An 18,392-nucleotide genomic window follows, 5' to 3' on the forward strand; every position below is an offset into this window, starting at 1 on the left:
GCCGCCCCCGAGTACAACTACTCGGTGCCGTACCCGCTCAAGAACGCCATCGACTGGGCCTCGCGGCCCGACGACGCCACCTACTCGTCCTCCCGGCGGCCAACAAGCCCGTGGCCATCATGGGCGCGATGGGCACCAGTCGGGCGCAGTACCACCTGCGACAGGTGGGCGTGCATGCGTGCGGTGTCGAGGGTTCTCCTGGAAGCCCTGCACCAGATGCTTCACCTGACCGAAATGGCTCTAGTCTTATGGCCTGTTCATATGAACATGTGGCGAATGCATGGACTGTTTATTAGGGTGCTGAAGTTTCAGGCGGCTTTTCTCCCTCTGGCACCACCAGCGCTGGGGCTGCAGTCTTTGCAGTGTTGGGGGTCGTTGGCGCCTTCCGCTTGGCTGGCGGCGCCCTCTTCTTCTTCACTGGCGTTGTCGCCGCCGCGGCCGCTTTGGTCGTGTTGCCATTGCCGTTGGCGTTGGTGTTGTCGCCAGGGTTCGGAGACTCCTCCTTCTTGGTCTTGGCTCGCTTGCGCGGAGGCGCTGCGCCGGCGGCACCGGCGGCGGCGTTGGGTTCCTTCTTCGGCGCCGGCGGGCGCACGCGCTTGCGGAACCCGCTGGCGGCCGCCATGATGATGCCCTCGCGCGGCTTCCGGCCGGGTCGTCGCCCGCCGACCTTCTCCTTGCCCTTGTCCTCGGCCCCGCCGCCCGCCGCCGCTTCGGCCATGGCCTGCTGCGCCTTCTGGCCCTCTTCGTCCAGCAGCAACGACACCATCTACGTCGTGTGCGCGTGCGCGTGCGTTAGCTGCTGTGTGTTGCGTGTGTCGTGTGCGGCGCGTTACCTCTTGTGGGCGGATGGCGAGCGCGGAGCGATCGAACGCGCCGCCGGCGATGACCAGGTTCTGAATCTTGCTCTTCTCCTGGGCGCGCTTGAGGATGCGCTCCTCGATGCTGCCGGTGGTGACCAGTCGGTAGACCGTCACGTCCTCGGTTTGGCCGATGCGGTGGCATCGGTCCATGGCCTGCGCGTCGTTGGTCGGGTTCCAGTCGCTGTCGTAGAAGATGACCGTGTCGGCCGACGTCAGGTTGATGCCCAGACCACCAGCCCTTGTCGACAGCAGGAACACGAAGATGTCCGAGCTGATTATAAAATAAACCAATCACACACGAGCACGTTTAGTCTCGGCCAACCAATGAACGTTGAAGTGATAAAGAGAGGGAGGGGGGAGGGAGCGTACTTGGATTGGAAGTCTTCGACCATGTCGCGCCTCTCGGAGAGCTTGGAGGAGCCGTCGAGTCGGATGTAGCGATAGCCGCGGAAGGTGAGGTAGTCCTCCATGATGTCGATCATCTTCGTCATCTGCGAGTAGCACAGCACGCGATGGCCCTCCGCCTTGAGCTTGATCAGCAGCTTGTCCAATACCTGTTTTACGCAACACACGCACACACACACACACACACATACACGCAACACACACACACACACACACACACACACACAACATACAGATGAGCACTCGACGCAGAGCAGTGAGTGCGTGAGCGAGAGGGCGCGCCGGGTCGTCATACCTGCATCTTGCTTGAGTCGGCGATGAGATGGCCCACGTCCGACACCCACAGCTGCGTGGCCCGAAGCCGGCGTAGACCGGCGAGAGCAGGCCCTCGCGCAGCTCCTCGCCCTGCTCCTCGGCCTCGCGCAACGGCGCCGGCGCCTTGATCTCCTCGAGCAGCCGGGGCAGCTTGCGCTGCCTCGTGGGCGCGCGGAAGGCGCCCTCGCCGACCAGCAGCCGCTGGGCCCAGTCGTTAAACATGAGCGATCGCTGTTGGTTGACCTGTCGCTTCATCGACGTGTACAGCTCATGGGGTGCCGCCGCCGCCTGTAGTCACCATTGGGGTTGACGATGATGATAGAAGAAGGTGAGCAACAACCAACGTCATGACGTCATCGATGGTGATGATGGCGATGGCGATGGTGATGATGGTGATGGTGATGATGGGAGTCACCTTGGGCATGTAGTAGCGAATGGCGTGGATGGTGGGTCGCATCTCCTCCAACCGCTGTCGTTGCGATGTGAGCACCAGCCGCCGCGTGGCGATCGGTCTCAACAGCGCGTCCGACGTCGCCAACGGATTCTGTGTGTGCGGACCCGAGCGTCCAAGCGTCAGAATTGTGTGCGCCCGCCCAGGGCATGACCACACACAGGACACGACACGACACGACACGACACACACACGAAGCCACTCTTCCCGAATTACGTGCGTGCCGGCGTACCAAAATTGTGGGAAGGAGGAGGAGCGCTCGGTTGTTGATCGGCGCCGAGGGGTAGTAATACGGCGCCACCCGGCTCTCGTCTTCCTCGACCACCTACAACAAAAATGAAAATAATAAAATTCGTTAGAAGTAGTTCAGGTTGGCCGCTGGGCCGCGGTGTGTGTGTGCGCGCGCGCGTGTGTGGAGGGACGGACCGTGATGTCGCCGCTGCCGACCCGGCGGCGGTGGGTCGGTTGCGCGGAAGGGAAGAGGGACACGGTCGAGTGGGGGTAGATGGCGCCCAGTCGTTCGTGCCGTCGTTTGGTGTGGTTGATGTGGACGGCCCATCGCTCCAGCGCGCCGCTCTTCGCCATCCACGCCAGCTCCGCAGGCGACATATCGGCAAAGCGCGTGAACGAGAACAGCGAAGACACTGTTGTTGCAGAAATCGACCACAACAATTAGAACACGACACGACACGACACGACACGACACGACACGAGACATGACAACAGACACGACACGACACGACACGACAGACACGACACACGGCGCATACCTGAGTATTTGCTGGGAGCATTCTTGGGGAAGAGCGAGTGGTGGATGTGTTCGGGAGAGAATATGTCCAAGTGGTCTCGCATCACCGCGCTCCTTGGACTGAGGATGAGGCCCGGGTAGTTGTACAGCTCCTGCACGCCGTCCAATTCTGCATCGCACACACCGCACACACCGCACACGCTCACAGTTTAGTGCATGGTTCGCCCTCTTTGCGGTGTAGGAAGGGAAGCGCGGCCGAACCTTGGTAGAGGAGCTTGGGGAGCTTCACGGGGGAGGGCTTGGGTGGCGTGGAGTACTGCTCGGTGGTGGCCGGTGGCCGGTACTGCCAGGGCGACCTGTACGTGCCTCGCTCGAACAGCTCCGGATGGTTGCACACCTGCGCGATACCCCCCCCCGCTTAGCACCGACACCGACGGACTGACACACGCGTAGAAAGAAAATGAAAGGAAAAGAAAGAGAAAGAAAACCTTGCGGAGGTGCATGACGAGGTTCATGAGGTCGCTGTTGGTCGCGGCGGTGTCGCCAAAGCTGTGGGTGAGCAGCTCGGCCACGTTCAGCTTCTCCTTGATGGCGCGATACAGAGCCTTCTGCCGGGGCGACAAGCCACAGCTGACCTCCACCTCGAACTGAGAACCGCGGCGTTAGTTCGGTTTCTTCTTTTTTTGGGGGGAGGGGGCCGCCGACACTGTGTGGTGAAGCTCGCGAACCTTCTTGGGCATTTCGAACTCGATGTCCGTCTTGAGTCGACGAAGCATGAACGGCTTCAGAACCATGTGCAAGCGGCTCAGTTGATCTGCGGCACGTAAAGAATGTGTCAGCGGCTTACGCCCAGGCAGCGCCTCAACGAACGTACGCTCATTCAACGCGGACTTGTTCTCGGCGTGGCTCTCGATGTCCTTGGAGAACCATTCGGTGAACTCCTCGTGCGAGTCGAAGAGCGTGGGCATGATGAAGTGCAGCAACGCCCACAACTGCGCGCGCGAGTGTTGAGAAGTCATGAGCGACAGTCATTGCGAGCACGCCAGCACGCCATGCAATGCATTGCAACAGGAGGCAGAGAGAGAGAGAGAGAATGAGAGAGGCACCTCGGCCATGGAGTTCTGAATGGGCGTGCCAGTGAGGAGGAGCCGGTTGCGGCACGAGAACGAGAGCAGGCTCTTCCATCGCGCCGACGAAGCGCTCTTGATCGCCTGGGCCTCATCCAGCACCATGAACTCCCACTTAATCCTGCCATGGGGTTTCGGCGCCGTTGGCCGCCAATCAAAGTGAGACAACACGCCCAAACCTTTCTAAGAATAAAAAACCGTAACAAGAAAAACAACAACAACACAGTACCGGTGGAAAAAGGACTCGTCCCGAACAACGATGTTGTAGTTGGTGATGAGCACGTGGAAAGGCGAATTCCTGGCGATCAACGAGAGTACAGTCAGTCACCACGCCACCGGCACTGTGCGCGCACGAGAGAAAAAACGGGGCGCGTGCCTGGTGTACAAGTGGCGAGGATTCCAGAACTTACGGATGACCTTCCTGTCCTTCTGCGAGCCCCAGTACGGCAGCACCTGAAAGGGGAGGAGTACTCCGCTTCAATCTCAAGTGCTCGTTGTGGTGTGTGTCGTGTCGTGTCGTGTCGTGTCGTGTCGTGTCGTGTCGTGTCGTGTCGTGTCGTGTCGTGTCGTGTCGTGTCGTGTCGTGTCGTGTCGTGTCGTGTCGTGTCGTGTCGTGTAACGTTACCTTGAGAGCGGGGCAGAACTTGGTGATCTCTTGCTGCCAATTGTGGAGCGTCGAGGTAGGCGCCAGAACAAGGAACGGGCCCCAGATGTTCTTCACCTAATGGATCACAATAACGGTCACACCTTGACTGCAATCCATAGCACGGGCGCTGGGAAAGAACTCGCACACTGTGCGTACCTCGGCCAGGTAGGTGAGGAACGAAATGGACTGCACGGTCTTACCCAGGCCCATCTCGTCTGCCAGGATGCCGTTGATGCCCTGCTCGTAGAGGTTGACCAGCCAACTGAGACCCTTCCGCTGGTACATCTGCAGACAGGCACGGTCAGCCACAGCCCCCGCCCGCCCAAGATATCGGTTGGCTCCCGAGCGCCCGCCCGCCCGCCCGCCCAAGAAGTGCCCAACTACAAACCTTGAGTTTGCCTCGGAACATCTTGGGAACGGTGATGAACTCCGCGGGCATTGTGGAGGGGTGGGTGAGGTCGCCTGTTGGCGGTGCGGTGTGATGACGTAAGCAAGCGGTTCGTTAACAGCTGATGAGAACTGGCTGGTGTGGTTGAGAGAAAGGTGGCGGAGCAGGGAGGTAGTGTGTACCTTCGTCGTGGGTGCCCTTCTCGATCGTCTCGATCGATGGAGACAGAGCGAGCTGCTGATTTTCCTCGGCCTGGAAGTTGATGGCGTCTTCTCGCAGTTTCTGTTGGTCCTTGTCAAACTCAGCAGTCTTGTCCATCTGTCGCTTCCAGGCAATCTGAAAGGCACCACACACACACACACACACACACACACACACACACACACACACACACACACACAACGTAAAACATTCATGAAGGTTAACACCTGATCATGAGCCGGCTGATGTTGACCACCCAAGGGAAGACAACCTCTGCCGCTTCCTTGGCGCGCTCAGGGTCCAGGTCAGCGTCTTCGGCCTCGGCTTCTGGAGCGGCTTGCTGCATTGCCTTGGCTGTGTGTGAACAGCACAGTCATTGATTAGAGATTGAATCTCAACCGCATCCAGATGATGCTAGGTGGTGTAGGCGCACGTGGATGTCGGCCAACGACGCGTGGAGTGACCATAGTCGACGGCGGAGGCGGCGGAGGAGCAGGCACGCCTTCGGCCTGAAGAAGGCAAAACGCTCAATCAATTATAACAATCCACACACACACCACACACCACACACCACACACCACACACCACACACCACACACCACACACCACACACCACACACCACACACCACACACCACACACAACACACAGCAAATTATGCTGCAGTTAGCGTACCGTGGCTGTGCTGGACTCTTGGCCTGGCATTTTCCTGCCGATGAAATAGGAGTAGAGCTCCGTTTGGGTGATGAGGAAATTGAGTTTCTTCTGCTGCCTCTGTGCTTCCCTCCTTTCGTCCTCTTCCTTCTTCTTCTTTCGGTCTGTGTTGTGCGTGTGCGTGTGCGTGTGCGTGTGCGTGGTGCCACGATCGTGAGTGTGTGGCGCACGCCAAAAAGGAGCGGCTCTCGGGCCACACAAGAAAACGAAAAAGAGTGGTGCGGCTTACCTTCGGCAGCTCGCTTCTTGAGGGCCGCCCGCTGCTCTTTGTCGTGCTTTCGCCACCAAACGGCCATCTGTGACACGTAAGTGTGAGTGTTTGCGGGCAACCGCAACAACTGCTTCGTTTGGGTGAGATTGGAGGGTTCGCAGAGGGAACCGGACGTACCTCTCGTGCCATCTTCTTGGCCCGCAGGTTGGCGTCCCTGCCCTGTCGCCGCAAGAGAATGGCGCGTCGTTGCATCTCCTTCTGGCACATGACCGCGAGTTTCTGTTTTCCAGTCGCCAGCGAAAGTCAGCTATTTGATGCCCTGATGCGTGCAATAATGAAGAGAAGAACTGCAGGCGGTAAGGTACCTTGCAGTTGTTGATTGTGGCCTGGCGCGAAGCCACATGTTGCCGGTGTGCGCGTGGCATGTCCCTATATGTTGAGTATGTGTCAGCAATACTCGGTTACGCTGATAGCGTTGTTGCGGGCTGGTACCGCTTGACGATCTGTGTCCAGGCCCGGGCGAACTCTTCCTTGTTCATTTCCGGCGGCAAGTGGGCGAGCTCCAACAGAGCATATTTGTCCCCCTGCGATTGACCCATCGTTAGTCGGATGCACGAGAACACGGGAGGAGTGCGAAAGACGCGCCGGGCCAGGGCTGTAATATACCTTGTGTGGCTTCTCCCTGAACTTTCCTCCCTCCTCAGCGTAGCCGTAGCGCGCGGCCTGCTCGTAACTAAAGTAGTCGTCCTCGGCATCTGTAGCAGCAACCACAAGCGATTCGCGTTGAGGAGTGTAAGTGGTGAGTGGGTGGGTGGACGCAGCTGGCATAGCAACTGTTGACTCAGACCAACCCGAAAGAATGGCGGGCACGTGTACCGATGTAAAAGTTGGTGTCGCCCATGGGTGACAGGACGTAGCGCGAGGGACTGATTCGCTTGTACCGCTTGGGCTTGCCGAAGCGCCGTTTGAGGTCACGCAGCAGGGCAGAGTCTTCTTCGTCTTCGCCTCCTTCTTTGTCTGTAACGGCTTCGTTTGTTTGTGTGCACACGTGCATTAGGTGTGCTGAAAAGATTGGTTGGAAGGGGTGCGGCTGAGGCGTACTGCTGTCGTCCAAGAACGAGTCGACCCTGAGCCTCTTGAGCTCCCGCTGGCCATCTTCAAGCAATCGCCCCTGAAGCCAAACGATCAAGAGAGTGAGTTGACTGAATTCAGGTGGAAAAAGTCGTTTGGACCCGAAATGCACCTGCTCAGCCAGACGACGGAGCCGTCGCTCGGTCTTGTGCTGCTTCAGCAGTGCCCGGTAGACTTTCTCGGTGATCTCCCCTTTCCAGGTGAGCTCCGCTCTCCTCCTAGCCAGGCTCTCTGTACATGGAGTGGTGGTGGAGGCGCCGCCGGTCATCAGTGAGTTATTCAAAGCACTCGGCCGAATGGGTGGAGGAGAAGAGGTGAGGTGTGGTGTGGTGTGGTGTGGTGCAGGTACCTGCGGTGGGGGTCTGATCGGTCAGCGTGAAGAGGCCCTCGTCGTCGCTGATCCCTTCGTCGTCTTCGTCGTCCAGGATGGGTTCGAGCATGTGCGCAAACACGCCCGCTTCCAGCAGGCGGTCCACGGAGAAGAGGTCCGTCATCGACTTGGTGCTCGCACTCAACGCCAGCGTTTGCTCATACCTAACCGGACACCCTCACACACACACACACACACACCACACACACACACACACACACACACACACACACACACACACAAGAAAGAACGAAAGCGATCAGAGAAAGCGAATGCTGAGTTGCTGGTAAGTAAGATGAGGTTTAGGCCACGGCATCAGGTCACACTTGCCGCCTTCAGGAAGTGATCATAGCCACGAGTCTCCATTCGTGAACCAAACGAATGGGTGTGGTCCGTCGTCGCCAGCGAGGAAGCGAGTGTCGGGAGAGGATGGGTACCGTTCGGTGAGCTCCTCGTAGGTGGGGACCATGTACTGCGTCTGGGCGCGCAGGTCGGCACGCTCCTCGAGCAGCTTCCTCTTCGCTGCCTGGATTGAGCAAAAGTGAGGATGAGAAAATGGCACATCAAAAGGTTGTGGTCTGATGGGAAGCTTGATCGAGAACATCTCAGTGTCGATAGAAAGAAGATGACTGAGCACGTGTACCTTGCTTTCTCCTTCCATCGTGTCTTTGTCTTGATGTCCATTCACCTTCTGTGGCGATGGTTCGGTGCCGTTCACTCCATTTGCAGCCCCATTCGTGTGGAGATCGCGAAACGTGTACACGTCTTCGATTTCCATTGCCCTTCGTAGATGGCCCTTCGTAGTGAGCAATTAATCGTCGCCTCAGAACAAGCGTCGCCGAAGAAGTGATGGATAAATCCTTTGCCAGCTTGCCAGCAATCAACAATCCGCGATTGAAGATAGAGGAGACAGCACGCTTCAGCTCTTCTTGAATCCGATGACGGCACCGCAGCTGCTCGTGCTTTTCGTGAAGAGTTTCCCGCTGGACAAGAAGGTGAAGGTCTTCCGCCCCACCAACAGTTTCCCTTTATTTTCGCCCGCCCAGTTTCGGAGGTGGTGCTCCCGGCACACCTTCGTGTGGACACCACCCACATCGTGATGACCTCCCCGTTCATGTCCGCCAGGCGTTTCGCTGGAATGCGTGGAATGCAGCATTGCTCAACCCCTGACATTCTTCAAAAATCTACAATCTATATGAGAGGGTGTCGTTGATACTACTCAGCCTGGTGCTGAAGGGAGGCTGCTACAGCGTTGTGGGGGTAGGCGGCAAGTAGTCGTCTGGGGGCGGACGTGGTTCAAGCTGCAGGGTGCACGCATGGTTTATAGAACGCCATACTTCATCTCAAAGGCGTCACAAATCTTGCCGCACGCCACAGAAGCCGAAAGCGGGTACTCGGAGAAGGAGACATTGCGCTCCACGTAGTCGACTTCCACCTGTGGAGGAATTGACGTTAGCACCTCGCCTTGTTCCATGGGAGAGGAGGAGCGAGATCAAGGATGACGTACCGATCCATGAGCCATGGCACCCACAACGAACACCACGGGGAGGTCATCGGGAAGTGTCTTCACAATCTCGTACAGGGGCTGGCAAGTCGGTGCGTCGTACTCAGCACCTAAAACGACCACAACACAAGCGCGAAGAAGAAGTGTGGAGAGTGAATCAGCGAGGGGCAGTAACGAGAATATTAGTATATTATTATGTTATTTTAGTGCGGCCGTACCGAGCTTGGGAGCTCCGGTGGGCAGATGATCCGTGATCGGGTTCTTGATGACCTGCAGCAGCCTCTCCGGGCCTTGCGTGGCTCGGATGCTGAGCTTGTGCAGCAGTTGAACTGACAACACGGAACACGATTAACATGCATGTGAGTCTGGATATGCAAAGTATGCACGAATGTAGGACGGTGGACGCACTCATGAGCGGGGCGAAGCGCTTGTATGTGCGGGGGATACGGGTGCGCGGGTTGACCTCAATGAGGACGTTGGTGGAAGTGTGAATGTAGACCTGCAGCTTGCCGGCCTTGTTCAGCGGGCTGTCCAGGAGCGTCAGCAGGCACTGCACGCGCGTCGCCAGTTAGTTGCCAAGGCTCATACCTCACACGCACTGCCACGGGCAAGAGTACCTGGTGCACAATGTCCGGGCGGGCTTCCTGGTCCTCGCGCTTCCTCTTCTTCATGAAGCTCTTGTGTTCATCACCTTCCAGCAGTTCATAGTTGTTACCCACCTTCACCGTCTCGAGCGATGCATTCTCCTATTGTTGTGATGAAGATTGCAGTAGGCTCAATTAGCATCAAAAAAACCCGTTAACACCCGTTTGTTTGTCGCTTTAGATGGCAGATGATTAAATCTGGTTGCGGAGACAAAAAATCATCAAGAGTAAAATAAAATCGGGAGGGTACCAGAATCACAATGAGGCGGCCACCCTTGTCCTTCTCCTGCTTCGTCTTGGGCAGCTTGGGTTCCTCTGGTGCCTTCTGCATTGTGCCCGTTTTGTTGTATGCTGATGTGCTTGCGATTATTTTGGTTCTTTGTTTCTTCTCCGGAGGCCGTTATTGAGGGGAAATGCTCATTTCTTTCAAGATAGCCTGAGAGAAATTAGAAATAACTACATTGCACAGTTATTCCACAGTGTTTGTTCTGACCGGTGGGGCTGACGGTGGTGCGTGCAGCCGACTTGGTGGAGGTTCCCTTGGGTGGTTTAGCGAGCCTTGTAGTGTTTGTGTTGAAAATTTTTATTTTATTTATTTGTGGCCTTTTAGATTATTATTGTAGCGGTTGTAAAAATGGCCAATAATAGCATTTAATTGCAGAAAAAAAGACCGGAGAAAAAATGTTAGAATTATTATTTGTTATTTTTCGTTGCGCAAACCAAACGTACCCAAGGCTTTGTCGATGGACCTCCACGTAATTAATTCCTTCATAGGTACAAATCGCTCTTCTTAATTGAATATTTTATTCGTTTTTTGGTGCGTAGTGCTGCCTCAAGCAAATCAAATCGAATTGATTGAATTCGCCAGATTAAGATTCAGACCGTTACAACCGTCCATCTCTCGCACAGAAGTAGAAACGTTGTTTACACTCGTAAACAAACTCTTTTCGCTCAACTGCCGACCGTTGCCTCGTGTCTGTCTTTGCGTTCTCACCTCACACCACACGAACCACGCAGTCGGCGCGCCGCCCTATGACCACACGCAACCGCCCGCGGGCGGCCAGACACAACCGGCCGAGCACCTGCCACAGCCCTGCCTGCTCCTCCCGGTCCAGCCGCAGCCGCCTCAACCACAACCGAGCGAGCATATGGAGGTGGCCGCCGCCGCCGCTGCGACACCGACCACCACCGGCGCCACTGGGCCGATGCCGCCCACCGCGCCAATCTCCACTACCGAGCCCGCGACTGCGCCGGTCCCACCAGTAGAGCCGACGATGATCGTGTCGGCGGCGACCAACGCGGGGCCGAGCCACACAGCCATCAATGACGCGATGGAGCAAGATGCGCCGACCAATGGCAGTGCTGCCACGCCCACGGCCACAGCCACGGCTCCGGCCACAGCCACAGCCACAGCCACAGCCACGCCTGCGACGGCGCCGGTGACGACGACGGCCACAACCACAGAACTGCCGACGACTGCGGCGGCGGAGGCGCCCGTGGTGGTCTCTACAGAGTCGCCGTCGCTTGCGATGCCGCCGCCCGCGGCCGCGGCGCCGGTCAAGCGAAAGCGCGGGCGGCCGCCCAAACCCAAGCCGCCGGTGAGCCCCGACGCGGTGCCGGCCGGACCCAGGAAGCGCGGCCGGCCGCCCAAGAAGCGAAAACTGGAGGACTCGCCAGCGACCGATGCCGCGATGGCCACAACCACGACGCCGCCGACCAACGCGGCGGAGGCGCTCATGTCACCATCGCCGGTCTCGAGCGGCGCGAGCCCCAGCACCCCGGGTGTGAAGCGGCGACGAGGCCGCCCGCCCAAGCCCAAGCCGCCGCCCATCGTCGCGCAAGCAGCGGCCCCGGAGGCCGTGCCCTCGGCTGCCCCCGCCGGCGCCGGCATCATCATGGGCGACATCACTGGCGGCTCCACCACGACCACGACCACCTCTGCCACAGACCTTACGAGCGCCGACTTTGCCTCGCTTGGACCCAGCGCGACACCTGCGCCCACGGGCGACGGCTCTACGGCGACGACGACGGTGGCGGCGGCGGCTGTGGGGAGCGCGACGGGCGAACCGGTGGTAGTGAAGCGAAAGCGCGGCCGGCCGCCCAAGGACAAGTCGGCGACGCCGACGCCGCCGGTGCCCAAGGGTCCGCCCAAGAAGCGGGGTCGGCCGCGCAAGAGCAAGGAGGGCTACGAGGAGTGGATGACGATGGTGAGCGAGAACGGCGGGAGCGAGTGGGAGGGCTCGATCGAGGAGTACTGGCGGCGGCACTTCGCGGCCAAGGAGGGTGGTGTCACGCTCACGTCGCTCACCCCCACCACGACGCCCACACCGGCCGCCAAGCTCGGCACCAGCGGCGACGCACCGGCTTCGTCATCGTCGACTTCGGCTTCAGCCTCGACGAACTCATTGGAGGCGACGTCGACGTCGACGCCGGCCGTGGCGGTGGCCGACCCCCAGCAGGGCCTCGAGGCGGCCAAGGCGGACGACGCGAGCGGAAACGCGGCGGAAGAATTTGTCGACAAGCAGCAGAAGGCGGAGGCTGGGAACGGCGTGGCGGCGACAACGACGACAACGGTGGACGCCAAGCCGGAGCGAGAAGACGGTGAGCAGGGGGTGGTGGAAAAGATGGAGGAGGAACAGGGCGATGACAAGGACAACGGGAGCGCGGCGGTGAAGGCGAAGGAGCTGACAACGACAAAGGAGACGAAGATGCAGACGATGATGGAGAAGAAGAAGAACGGACAGGAGGAAGAGAGTGAGCAGGAGGACGACGACGAGGAAAAAGACGAATTCATATTTGTGTCGTCACACATCAACGCGTCGATCGTGGAGAAACTGAAGGCTCTGCGCGCAGCTTTGCTTACTGGTACGCCTTCGGCCCTCAGCACCCGCACACGCACCACCGCACGCGCACACCTCACCATGTCTTGTCCACTCATCTGCAATGTTTGTTCGATCAACAGAGGACGATGCGGCAATCCTGATCGCGGCCAAGGACTTTGCCTACGACTGACAGCCCAGAGAGGGCATCGATTCCCCCACCTCACCCCACGCATGTACTATGGTTGCCGCCGCCGCTGATAAAAACACTAAAAAAACAACATTTCTGAGTGTTCACACTCATTCTCTTGGTTGAGTGTTCTAGTCGTGTGCTCGTCTGGCTGTGCCACCACGCGAATTGGAAGCCGGAAACGCAATGGTCCGCTGCCTCTCTCTTTCGTTCTCTCTCAGTCTCAGCTCACCTCAGCGCACGCAGCGCGCCCAGTGGTGGGTTGGCAGGCAGGGAAAGTACGCGTAGAACCTGGGATTCACATGCAACTCCTTCGCACCCGCCGCGATGCAACCACGCAAGTTCTAATTTCCTCGCTTTTCTGCGCCCGTCTTCCGCCGAGATCCACTCCGCTCGGTCTGGACCGGCGAACAGAAGTGGGAGAGAGGGAGGGTCCTTCAAGCTTGGCCAGCGGTGTGGAGCCTGCGCTCTTCTCGGGTGGACGAGGTCGTCGGTAGGTACCTCTCCTCCAATTGCGCCGGCCACCACAACTCAAACAACCTTCACTCTATCCGTGCCTATCCCACTACAGCTTGTTCACCCACTTCCTATCATCAATCAACACCACCAGACCCGTGCAGTTCACACCACCACGCCGGGCGCTACCCGGCCCGGCCTTGCCGAGCGCCAGTCAAGCTCTACTGCACGGCATGAGGTACGCCTCGCAGAACAATCGAGAGAAGGTGGTGGCAGGCTCGTCAGGCGCGTGCAAGTAGTACCCTAGGTCACACTGTCCGCCCGGTCTCTCCCATCTTGCGTTCGATTCCTGGTCCCGGTTCGAACCCACGACCACCTCCCGCCAGAGTTCGCGAACACTGACATACCAAAGGTCGGCCGGACTCGTGATCCCAACCTGCGGCTTCTCCTGTACTTTTGCCCTCTTGGTGTGGCCACACTCTACCGCGCAGAAGATCCCCTTCCACCGCCACCGGTCACCACGAGAGTGCACGCGTCCCGCGACCGGCACATCCTCGGACTGGGAGTGGGTTCAACCTCAGGCCTGCCATCGGTTGCCGGTACACCATCATCCTCCTTGAATCGTCCCTCTATATCTATCCTTTTTCGCAGCAGCAGCTTAACTTGTTCGAACGGCCGCACCGCAGCTCAAGACACGAACGACAAGGGTTCACGCCCAGCGGCCAAGCACGCGACTCCCGCCCAAGGCATCGAAATTTCAGACTTGCGGTCGCCACCTTAAACTATGGAGGTGCGATGCCCAGGAATTACCGGACATCAAATATCAACACCGGGAAATTACTGGTCAAAATCCGGGGCTGACGTCAGCGTGGGAGTTGTGCCGCTGCCTGAGGCGAAGAGATACAGGACACCAGGTCCCGGTGCGGCATTGGTGCATCACCTCCCTTGTTCCTTCGGCACCACCGGAAACAAAGCGAGCTATGAATCCACGCCAAATTGCTCCCTGCCGGGCCTGGTGCGACCAGTCCAGGTGCGGATGAGGATGTCGGCACTTTAAATAGCCCAGCCCACTATCTCACTTTTCTGTTTCTTCTACGCCACAGACCACGACGTGAACGAACCGCAGCGCAGCATCAGCTTACCTCGTCTAACGTGGGTACCTCACGTCAGGTAAACTTCTAGCTGACTTCATACACGGGACGAAAGAGAAGGGAGCTGGTTGGTTTCGACGACACGCGCGACACTCGACATGTCCACTGCCTCAGCCGCTGCGCCCAACCCGACCGTGGTCGTACCGTCAGCCTGCATTATGCCACCCTCGTCTTCTTCATCAACGTCGACGTCTACCAAGCTGCTGGCCACATCAGCCTCGCCTGCGTCGTTGTCGTCGTCATCGTCGTCGAGCGTGTCCTACGCATCGGCAGTGCTGACGGTCGACGTGGTGCTCAACGAGCTCGGCGCACTCCGCAGCCCGCCTTCGAGCAGCAGCAGCAGCAGCAGCTGTGCCTCCCCGCGCTCGCCCACGTCGTACATGCTCGGCTTCGACTCGCCCACGCCCACGCCCTCACCCTCGTCGGCCTTGTCGTCGTCGTCTTCATCGTCGTCAGCCGACAGTGGTGCGGGGCAGATGGTGGCCTCGCCGCCTCCGCCCTCCGACGAGTCCGCCCCCGCCACGCCCTTTGCCGAGAGCGACCACCTGTCGGTCCCTACCTCGCCCGGCGGCACACCGCTGCACGCCTCGCTGCCCTTCAAGAAGGAGAAGCAGCCGCGCGTACCGCTCACCGCAATCGAAACCCTGGGCAGCATCATCATAGGCACGTGCACTCGACCCGCTTCACCCCGCCACACACCACTTCTCTCGTTCTTCCTGTCCGCGCGCATTTGCCTGATACGATGGTGCTATGTCCTGCTGGGGAGAGAGATGTTCTGAGCTGCCCCTGATGTTCGATGCATCTGAGATTCAAGTGTTTCGTGTTCATTTTTATCTGCTCAAATCGTGATGGTTGGCTTAGGCACCTCCCCGCCGCACGGTGCAACTAGGTCTTTGTTTTGGCCAGTGTGCGATTGATTGATTCACCCGCACCTGACGCGATTGGGGTGAGCTTAAGTGCGCGGAATCAGACTTACCTAAATTATGAAGAGCTGTGATTATTTTTAGGATTCTTTGAATGCCTGGGCCTCTTTTTGCGTTTGCAAAACAACAAACTAACCAACTTCTGCGTTGCTCTGCAACACAACGCACCGCGCGTGCAGGTGGCGCGCCGGACCTAACGAAGGTCCACCTGTTCTTGGAGCAGCTGGGCCAGAGCGGCAACAACTTTGACAAGTACCGCGACAAGACGAAGAAGAAGCCCGGTGGGTCCAAGCGCAAGAAGAGCAAGAGCGGGCGCCACTCCTCCAAGAAACACACGAGCCGCAGTGAACGCAAGTCCAAGAAGGCCCGCAAGAGCAGCAGCAGCAGCAGCACCAGCACCAAGCATAGCTCCTCCACCTCTTCGGCCGGTCAGGAGAGCACACAGCCCACGCCGTCATCGTCAGGGTCGTCGACCACCACAACATCGGCTTCGTCGGCGGTGTCGGCCGCACAGGCCCGTTCGGCCTCGACCCAGCGCCACGGCCACCCCAGCGGCGCCGGCGGCAAGAGCGAAGCCAAGACCACTTCATCGGCGTCGTCGCCTTGCCGAGGCTCGTCGGTGCCTTCGTCGGCGCCGTCGGCCCGCTCGGCACTCAATCGGCCCTGCCCCGGGCCTCCGTCAGAACCGGCCTCGACGGCCGCATCACAAGCCGCGGTCAACCCCAGCCCCAAGTCCTCGCCGCGGCGCAGGCCCCAGCACCGCTCGCCCACCGCCAACCAGACACCCGGTACCAACAGCTGACGTGTGATCGACCAATAAGGAGTGAATTGCTGACGGGTACATCGATGATTGGTATCTGACTGCAGCAAGCCGTGTGCCGGCGTTCACGTTCGACCAGTCGATGCCATCGGCAGAGGACATGGTGGTCTCGCCGCGCGGCTCGCGAGAGTTCTGTGACTCGCGCCAATCTTCGCCTCCCCTGCGCGGCAGCCTACTTCCTTCACCGGTATGCGTTGCGCGTCAACCTCGACATTCCACACATCGCAATCTCATTGCTCACATTCCATTATTGGGCTAGTTCGGGCGGGATACGCGGCGCATGGCCCAGCCTCCCTTTCCATTGCTGCCCTCTCCCATGCCGCACCAGCCGCAGTCCCACCACCTCCTCCAGCCGCAACCGCCACACATGCACCACCAGCCTCCACCTCGGCTGCACCAGCAGCACCCGCCATACGGTCACCACCTCGGCCACGGCCACGGCCACAACCACCACCATCAGCACCACCAGCACCCGCAACTCCCACCACAGCAGCACCCGCAGCAGCAACACCTGCGATTCAACGCATTCCCCGCATTCCCTGGCCAGCAGCCGGGGCTGTCGCTGCCGTGGCCCTCGGTGCCGGCCCAGTCGCCGCAGCACCCCGCCTTCCACGTGCCCTCCACCCCGCCCACCTCGACACCCTCCGCCGGCGGAGCCGCCGACCAACCCCACCACAACCACAACCACAACCACAACCACGCCCAGGCCCAGCACCAGCAACAGGGCCACCAGACGCAGCAACCGCCTCTGGGCTTTGACATCAGCTCGCTCTTCACCCCGGTACGCTATCCACCACCCGGTGGTGGTGAAGGTTGCATGGCAACAATAAGAACTGACCAGTAAGCGATTTGTGTCGACACATGGTGTGTTTTAGGGAGGGAGCTACGACAGCAGTGAAACGTTGGATGACAGCTGCCTCTCGCTGCTCAGCGACAGCATGGTGACCGACAAGGCCGAGATAATGACCGAAGGTGCGCCTTTACGCCACTATATTTACAAAAATGATGTATATATATTTAAAGAGGGACTGATCCACTTCTGCACAGCGGCGGGAGGGCTTCCGTTCGGGTGGATGTCGCATCCGCACCAGCAGGAGGAGTTCCTGTTGGACGAAATGCTCGCTGGTGGCGGCGCCTGGGCTGCCGGCCTGCCACCACCCCACCCGCACTCACCCGATCAGGGGTACACCTATCATTCCTTATCGCACACACCGCCGCACACACCGCCGCACACACACGCGCACACGGCGACTGACGCTTCGGACAGGAATCAGGCCCAAGACCAACAGGGCGCAGACACGAATGCGGGACCCAACGGCCAGATGCACCTGACGGACCTCAACTCCATCAGCTCGTGGTTCTCCTGAATGAGACTGTCCCATCGTCAACGCATTACCAGCCAACAACCAATCAACGTCCATCAAGACAAAACAACATGTTGTACATACACAAAAAATCAAACCGATATATGTAAATAGAACTTCGTGCCCTCGTACAAGGCCAACCAAAACAACATTCCCGAGGCCTGGGCCGATGCCTACCGCAAGACAGACATGTAGTTAAAAAAACAAAACACAACACAACAAAACATCTATGTTGGGCTTAGAAGACGAAGAGGCCTGCCGGCTGCGCCCTGTTCCTGAAGTAGACCGCGTTCTCCACCTCGCCCGACTTGGCCGAAACCGTGACCAGAGCCACGGGCGGACCACCGCCACTGCCGACCACTGCACAACAAAATAACATAAAATTAACAAATTGATAGATAAACAAATAAACAAATGAATATAAATATAAATATAAATATAAATATAAATGGTGAAGCAAAGCGTACGGGAGTAGAACTGGGCCGACTCGGAGTCGAAGGCGCTGAGCGAGCCCACCACGAACTCCAGGGACGTGCTGTTCCACTTGCTGAAGGTTGCAGTCCGCTTTTTCTAGTCTGCGACTCTGCAGAGTGTCGGGGCGTGTTGGTGTTGCGGCGAGTTGTGCTTAACGCCCTCTTTGTGTGAAGTGTGCTGTGGTTGGCTGGGGAGAACAGAATTTTCTATGGCGAATTTGCCTCAGTTCTGGGCACCTGGGTTTATGCAACTGCTTGTAAAGCTGTACAACACAGGTGTAACTTGATTCTTGCTGGCCATCTCATGGACCCCAGTCCGGAGCTGTTTTACCTCACCACATAGCTGACCGCCATCCTGGCCGTGATTTTATTCTCCGCCTCATGGTGTAGTTGGCAGCATATAGGTTTCTGGTACCTGGGACCCCAGTTCAAATCTGGGTGGGGCGATATCATTTTTGATTTTTTGTTCATTCTTTTAGCTC

The 18,392-nt window shown here is 58.5% G+C and overlaps 5 protein-coding genes across 5 annotated transcripts; 2 read left to right on the plus strand and 3 right to left on the minus strand.

Annotated features, from left to right (window-relative positions):
- Positions 1–292: 292 nt before the first annotated feature.
- On the minus strand, positions 293–8,227 carry ACA1_173170 (SNF2 family Nterminal domain containing protein; the record flags this gene model as incomplete). Its single annotated transcript, XM_004356536.1, has 34 exons — positions 293–766; positions 834–1,131; positions 1,230–1,414; positions 1,561–1,611; positions 1,638–1,868; positions 1,921–2,124; positions 2,264–2,356; positions 2,458–2,675; positions 2,802–2,948; positions 3,041–3,176; positions 3,268–3,426; positions 3,508–3,593; positions 3,654–3,771; positions 3,886–4,027; positions 4,136–4,204; positions 4,292–4,359; positions 4,532–4,627; positions 4,709–4,837; positions 4,941–5,014; positions 5,123–5,276; positions 5,413–5,495; positions 5,575–5,650; positions 5,816–5,958; positions 6,084–6,150; positions 6,243–6,344; positions 6,431–6,494; positions 6,558–6,649; positions 6,732–6,820; positions 6,942–7,082; positions 7,167–7,236; positions 7,309–7,427; positions 7,546–7,730; positions 8,004–8,092; positions 8,210–8,227. The coding sequence occupies 34 exons, from the start codon at positions 8,225–8,227 to the stop codon at positions 293–295; spliced, it is 4,470 nt and encodes a 1,489-aa protein (XP_004356589.1).
- A 660-nt stretch (positions 8,228–8,887) lies between these two features.
- On the minus strand, positions 8,888–10,045 carry ACA1_173180 (EMG1 nucleolar protein, putative; the record flags this gene model as incomplete). The annotated part of the gene is made up of 6 exons (XM_004356537.1): positions 8,888–9,001; positions 9,074–9,180; positions 9,289–9,399; positions 9,479–9,620; positions 9,688–9,816; positions 9,965–10,045. The coding sequence occupies 6 exons, from the start codon at positions 10,043–10,045 to the stop codon at positions 8,888–8,890; spliced, it is 684 nt and encodes a 227-aa protein (XP_004356590.1).
- Positions 10,046–11,045: 1,000 nt separating this feature from the next.
- ACA1_173190 (AT hook motif domain containing protein) lies at positions 11,046–12,726 on the plus strand (the record flags this gene model as incomplete). The annotated part of the gene is made up of 2 exons (XM_004356538.1): positions 11,046–12,579; positions 12,677–12,726. 2 exons carry the CDS (start codon positions 11,046–11,048, stop codon positions 12,724–12,726), a joined length of 1,584 nt encoding a protein of 527 aa, XP_004356591.1.
- Positions 12,727–14,428: 1,702 nt separating this feature from the next.
- ACA1_173200 (uncharacterized protein) lies at positions 14,429–17,440 on the plus strand (the record flags this gene model as incomplete). The annotated part of the gene is made up of 7 exons (XM_004356539.1): positions 14,429–14,950; positions 15,456–16,041; positions 16,121–16,260; positions 16,408–16,854; positions 16,949–17,045; positions 17,121–17,256; positions 17,341–17,440. 7 exons carry the CDS (start codon positions 14,429–14,431, stop codon positions 17,438–17,440), a joined length of 2,028 nt encoding a protein of 675 aa, XP_004356592.1.
- Positions 17,441–17,675: 235 nt separating this feature from the next.
- Positions 17,676–18,211, minus strand: ACA1_173210 (uncharacterized protein; the record flags this gene model as incomplete). Its single annotated transcript, XM_004356540.1, has 3 exons — positions 17,676–17,797; positions 17,905–18,007; positions 18,194–18,211. 3 exons carry the CDS (start codon positions 18,209–18,211, stop codon positions 17,676–17,678), a joined length of 243 nt encoding a protein of 80 aa, XP_004356593.1.
- Positions 18,212–18,392: the final 181 nt, after the last annotated feature.

This window comes from Acanthamoeba castellanii (genome assembly GCF_000313135.1).
Source record: "Acanthamoeba castellanii str. Neff unplaced genomic scaffold scf7180000084741, whole genome shotgun sequence".
Lineage (NCBI taxonomy): Eukaryota > Discosea > Longamoebia > Acanthamoebidae > Acanthamoeba > Acanthamoeba castellanii.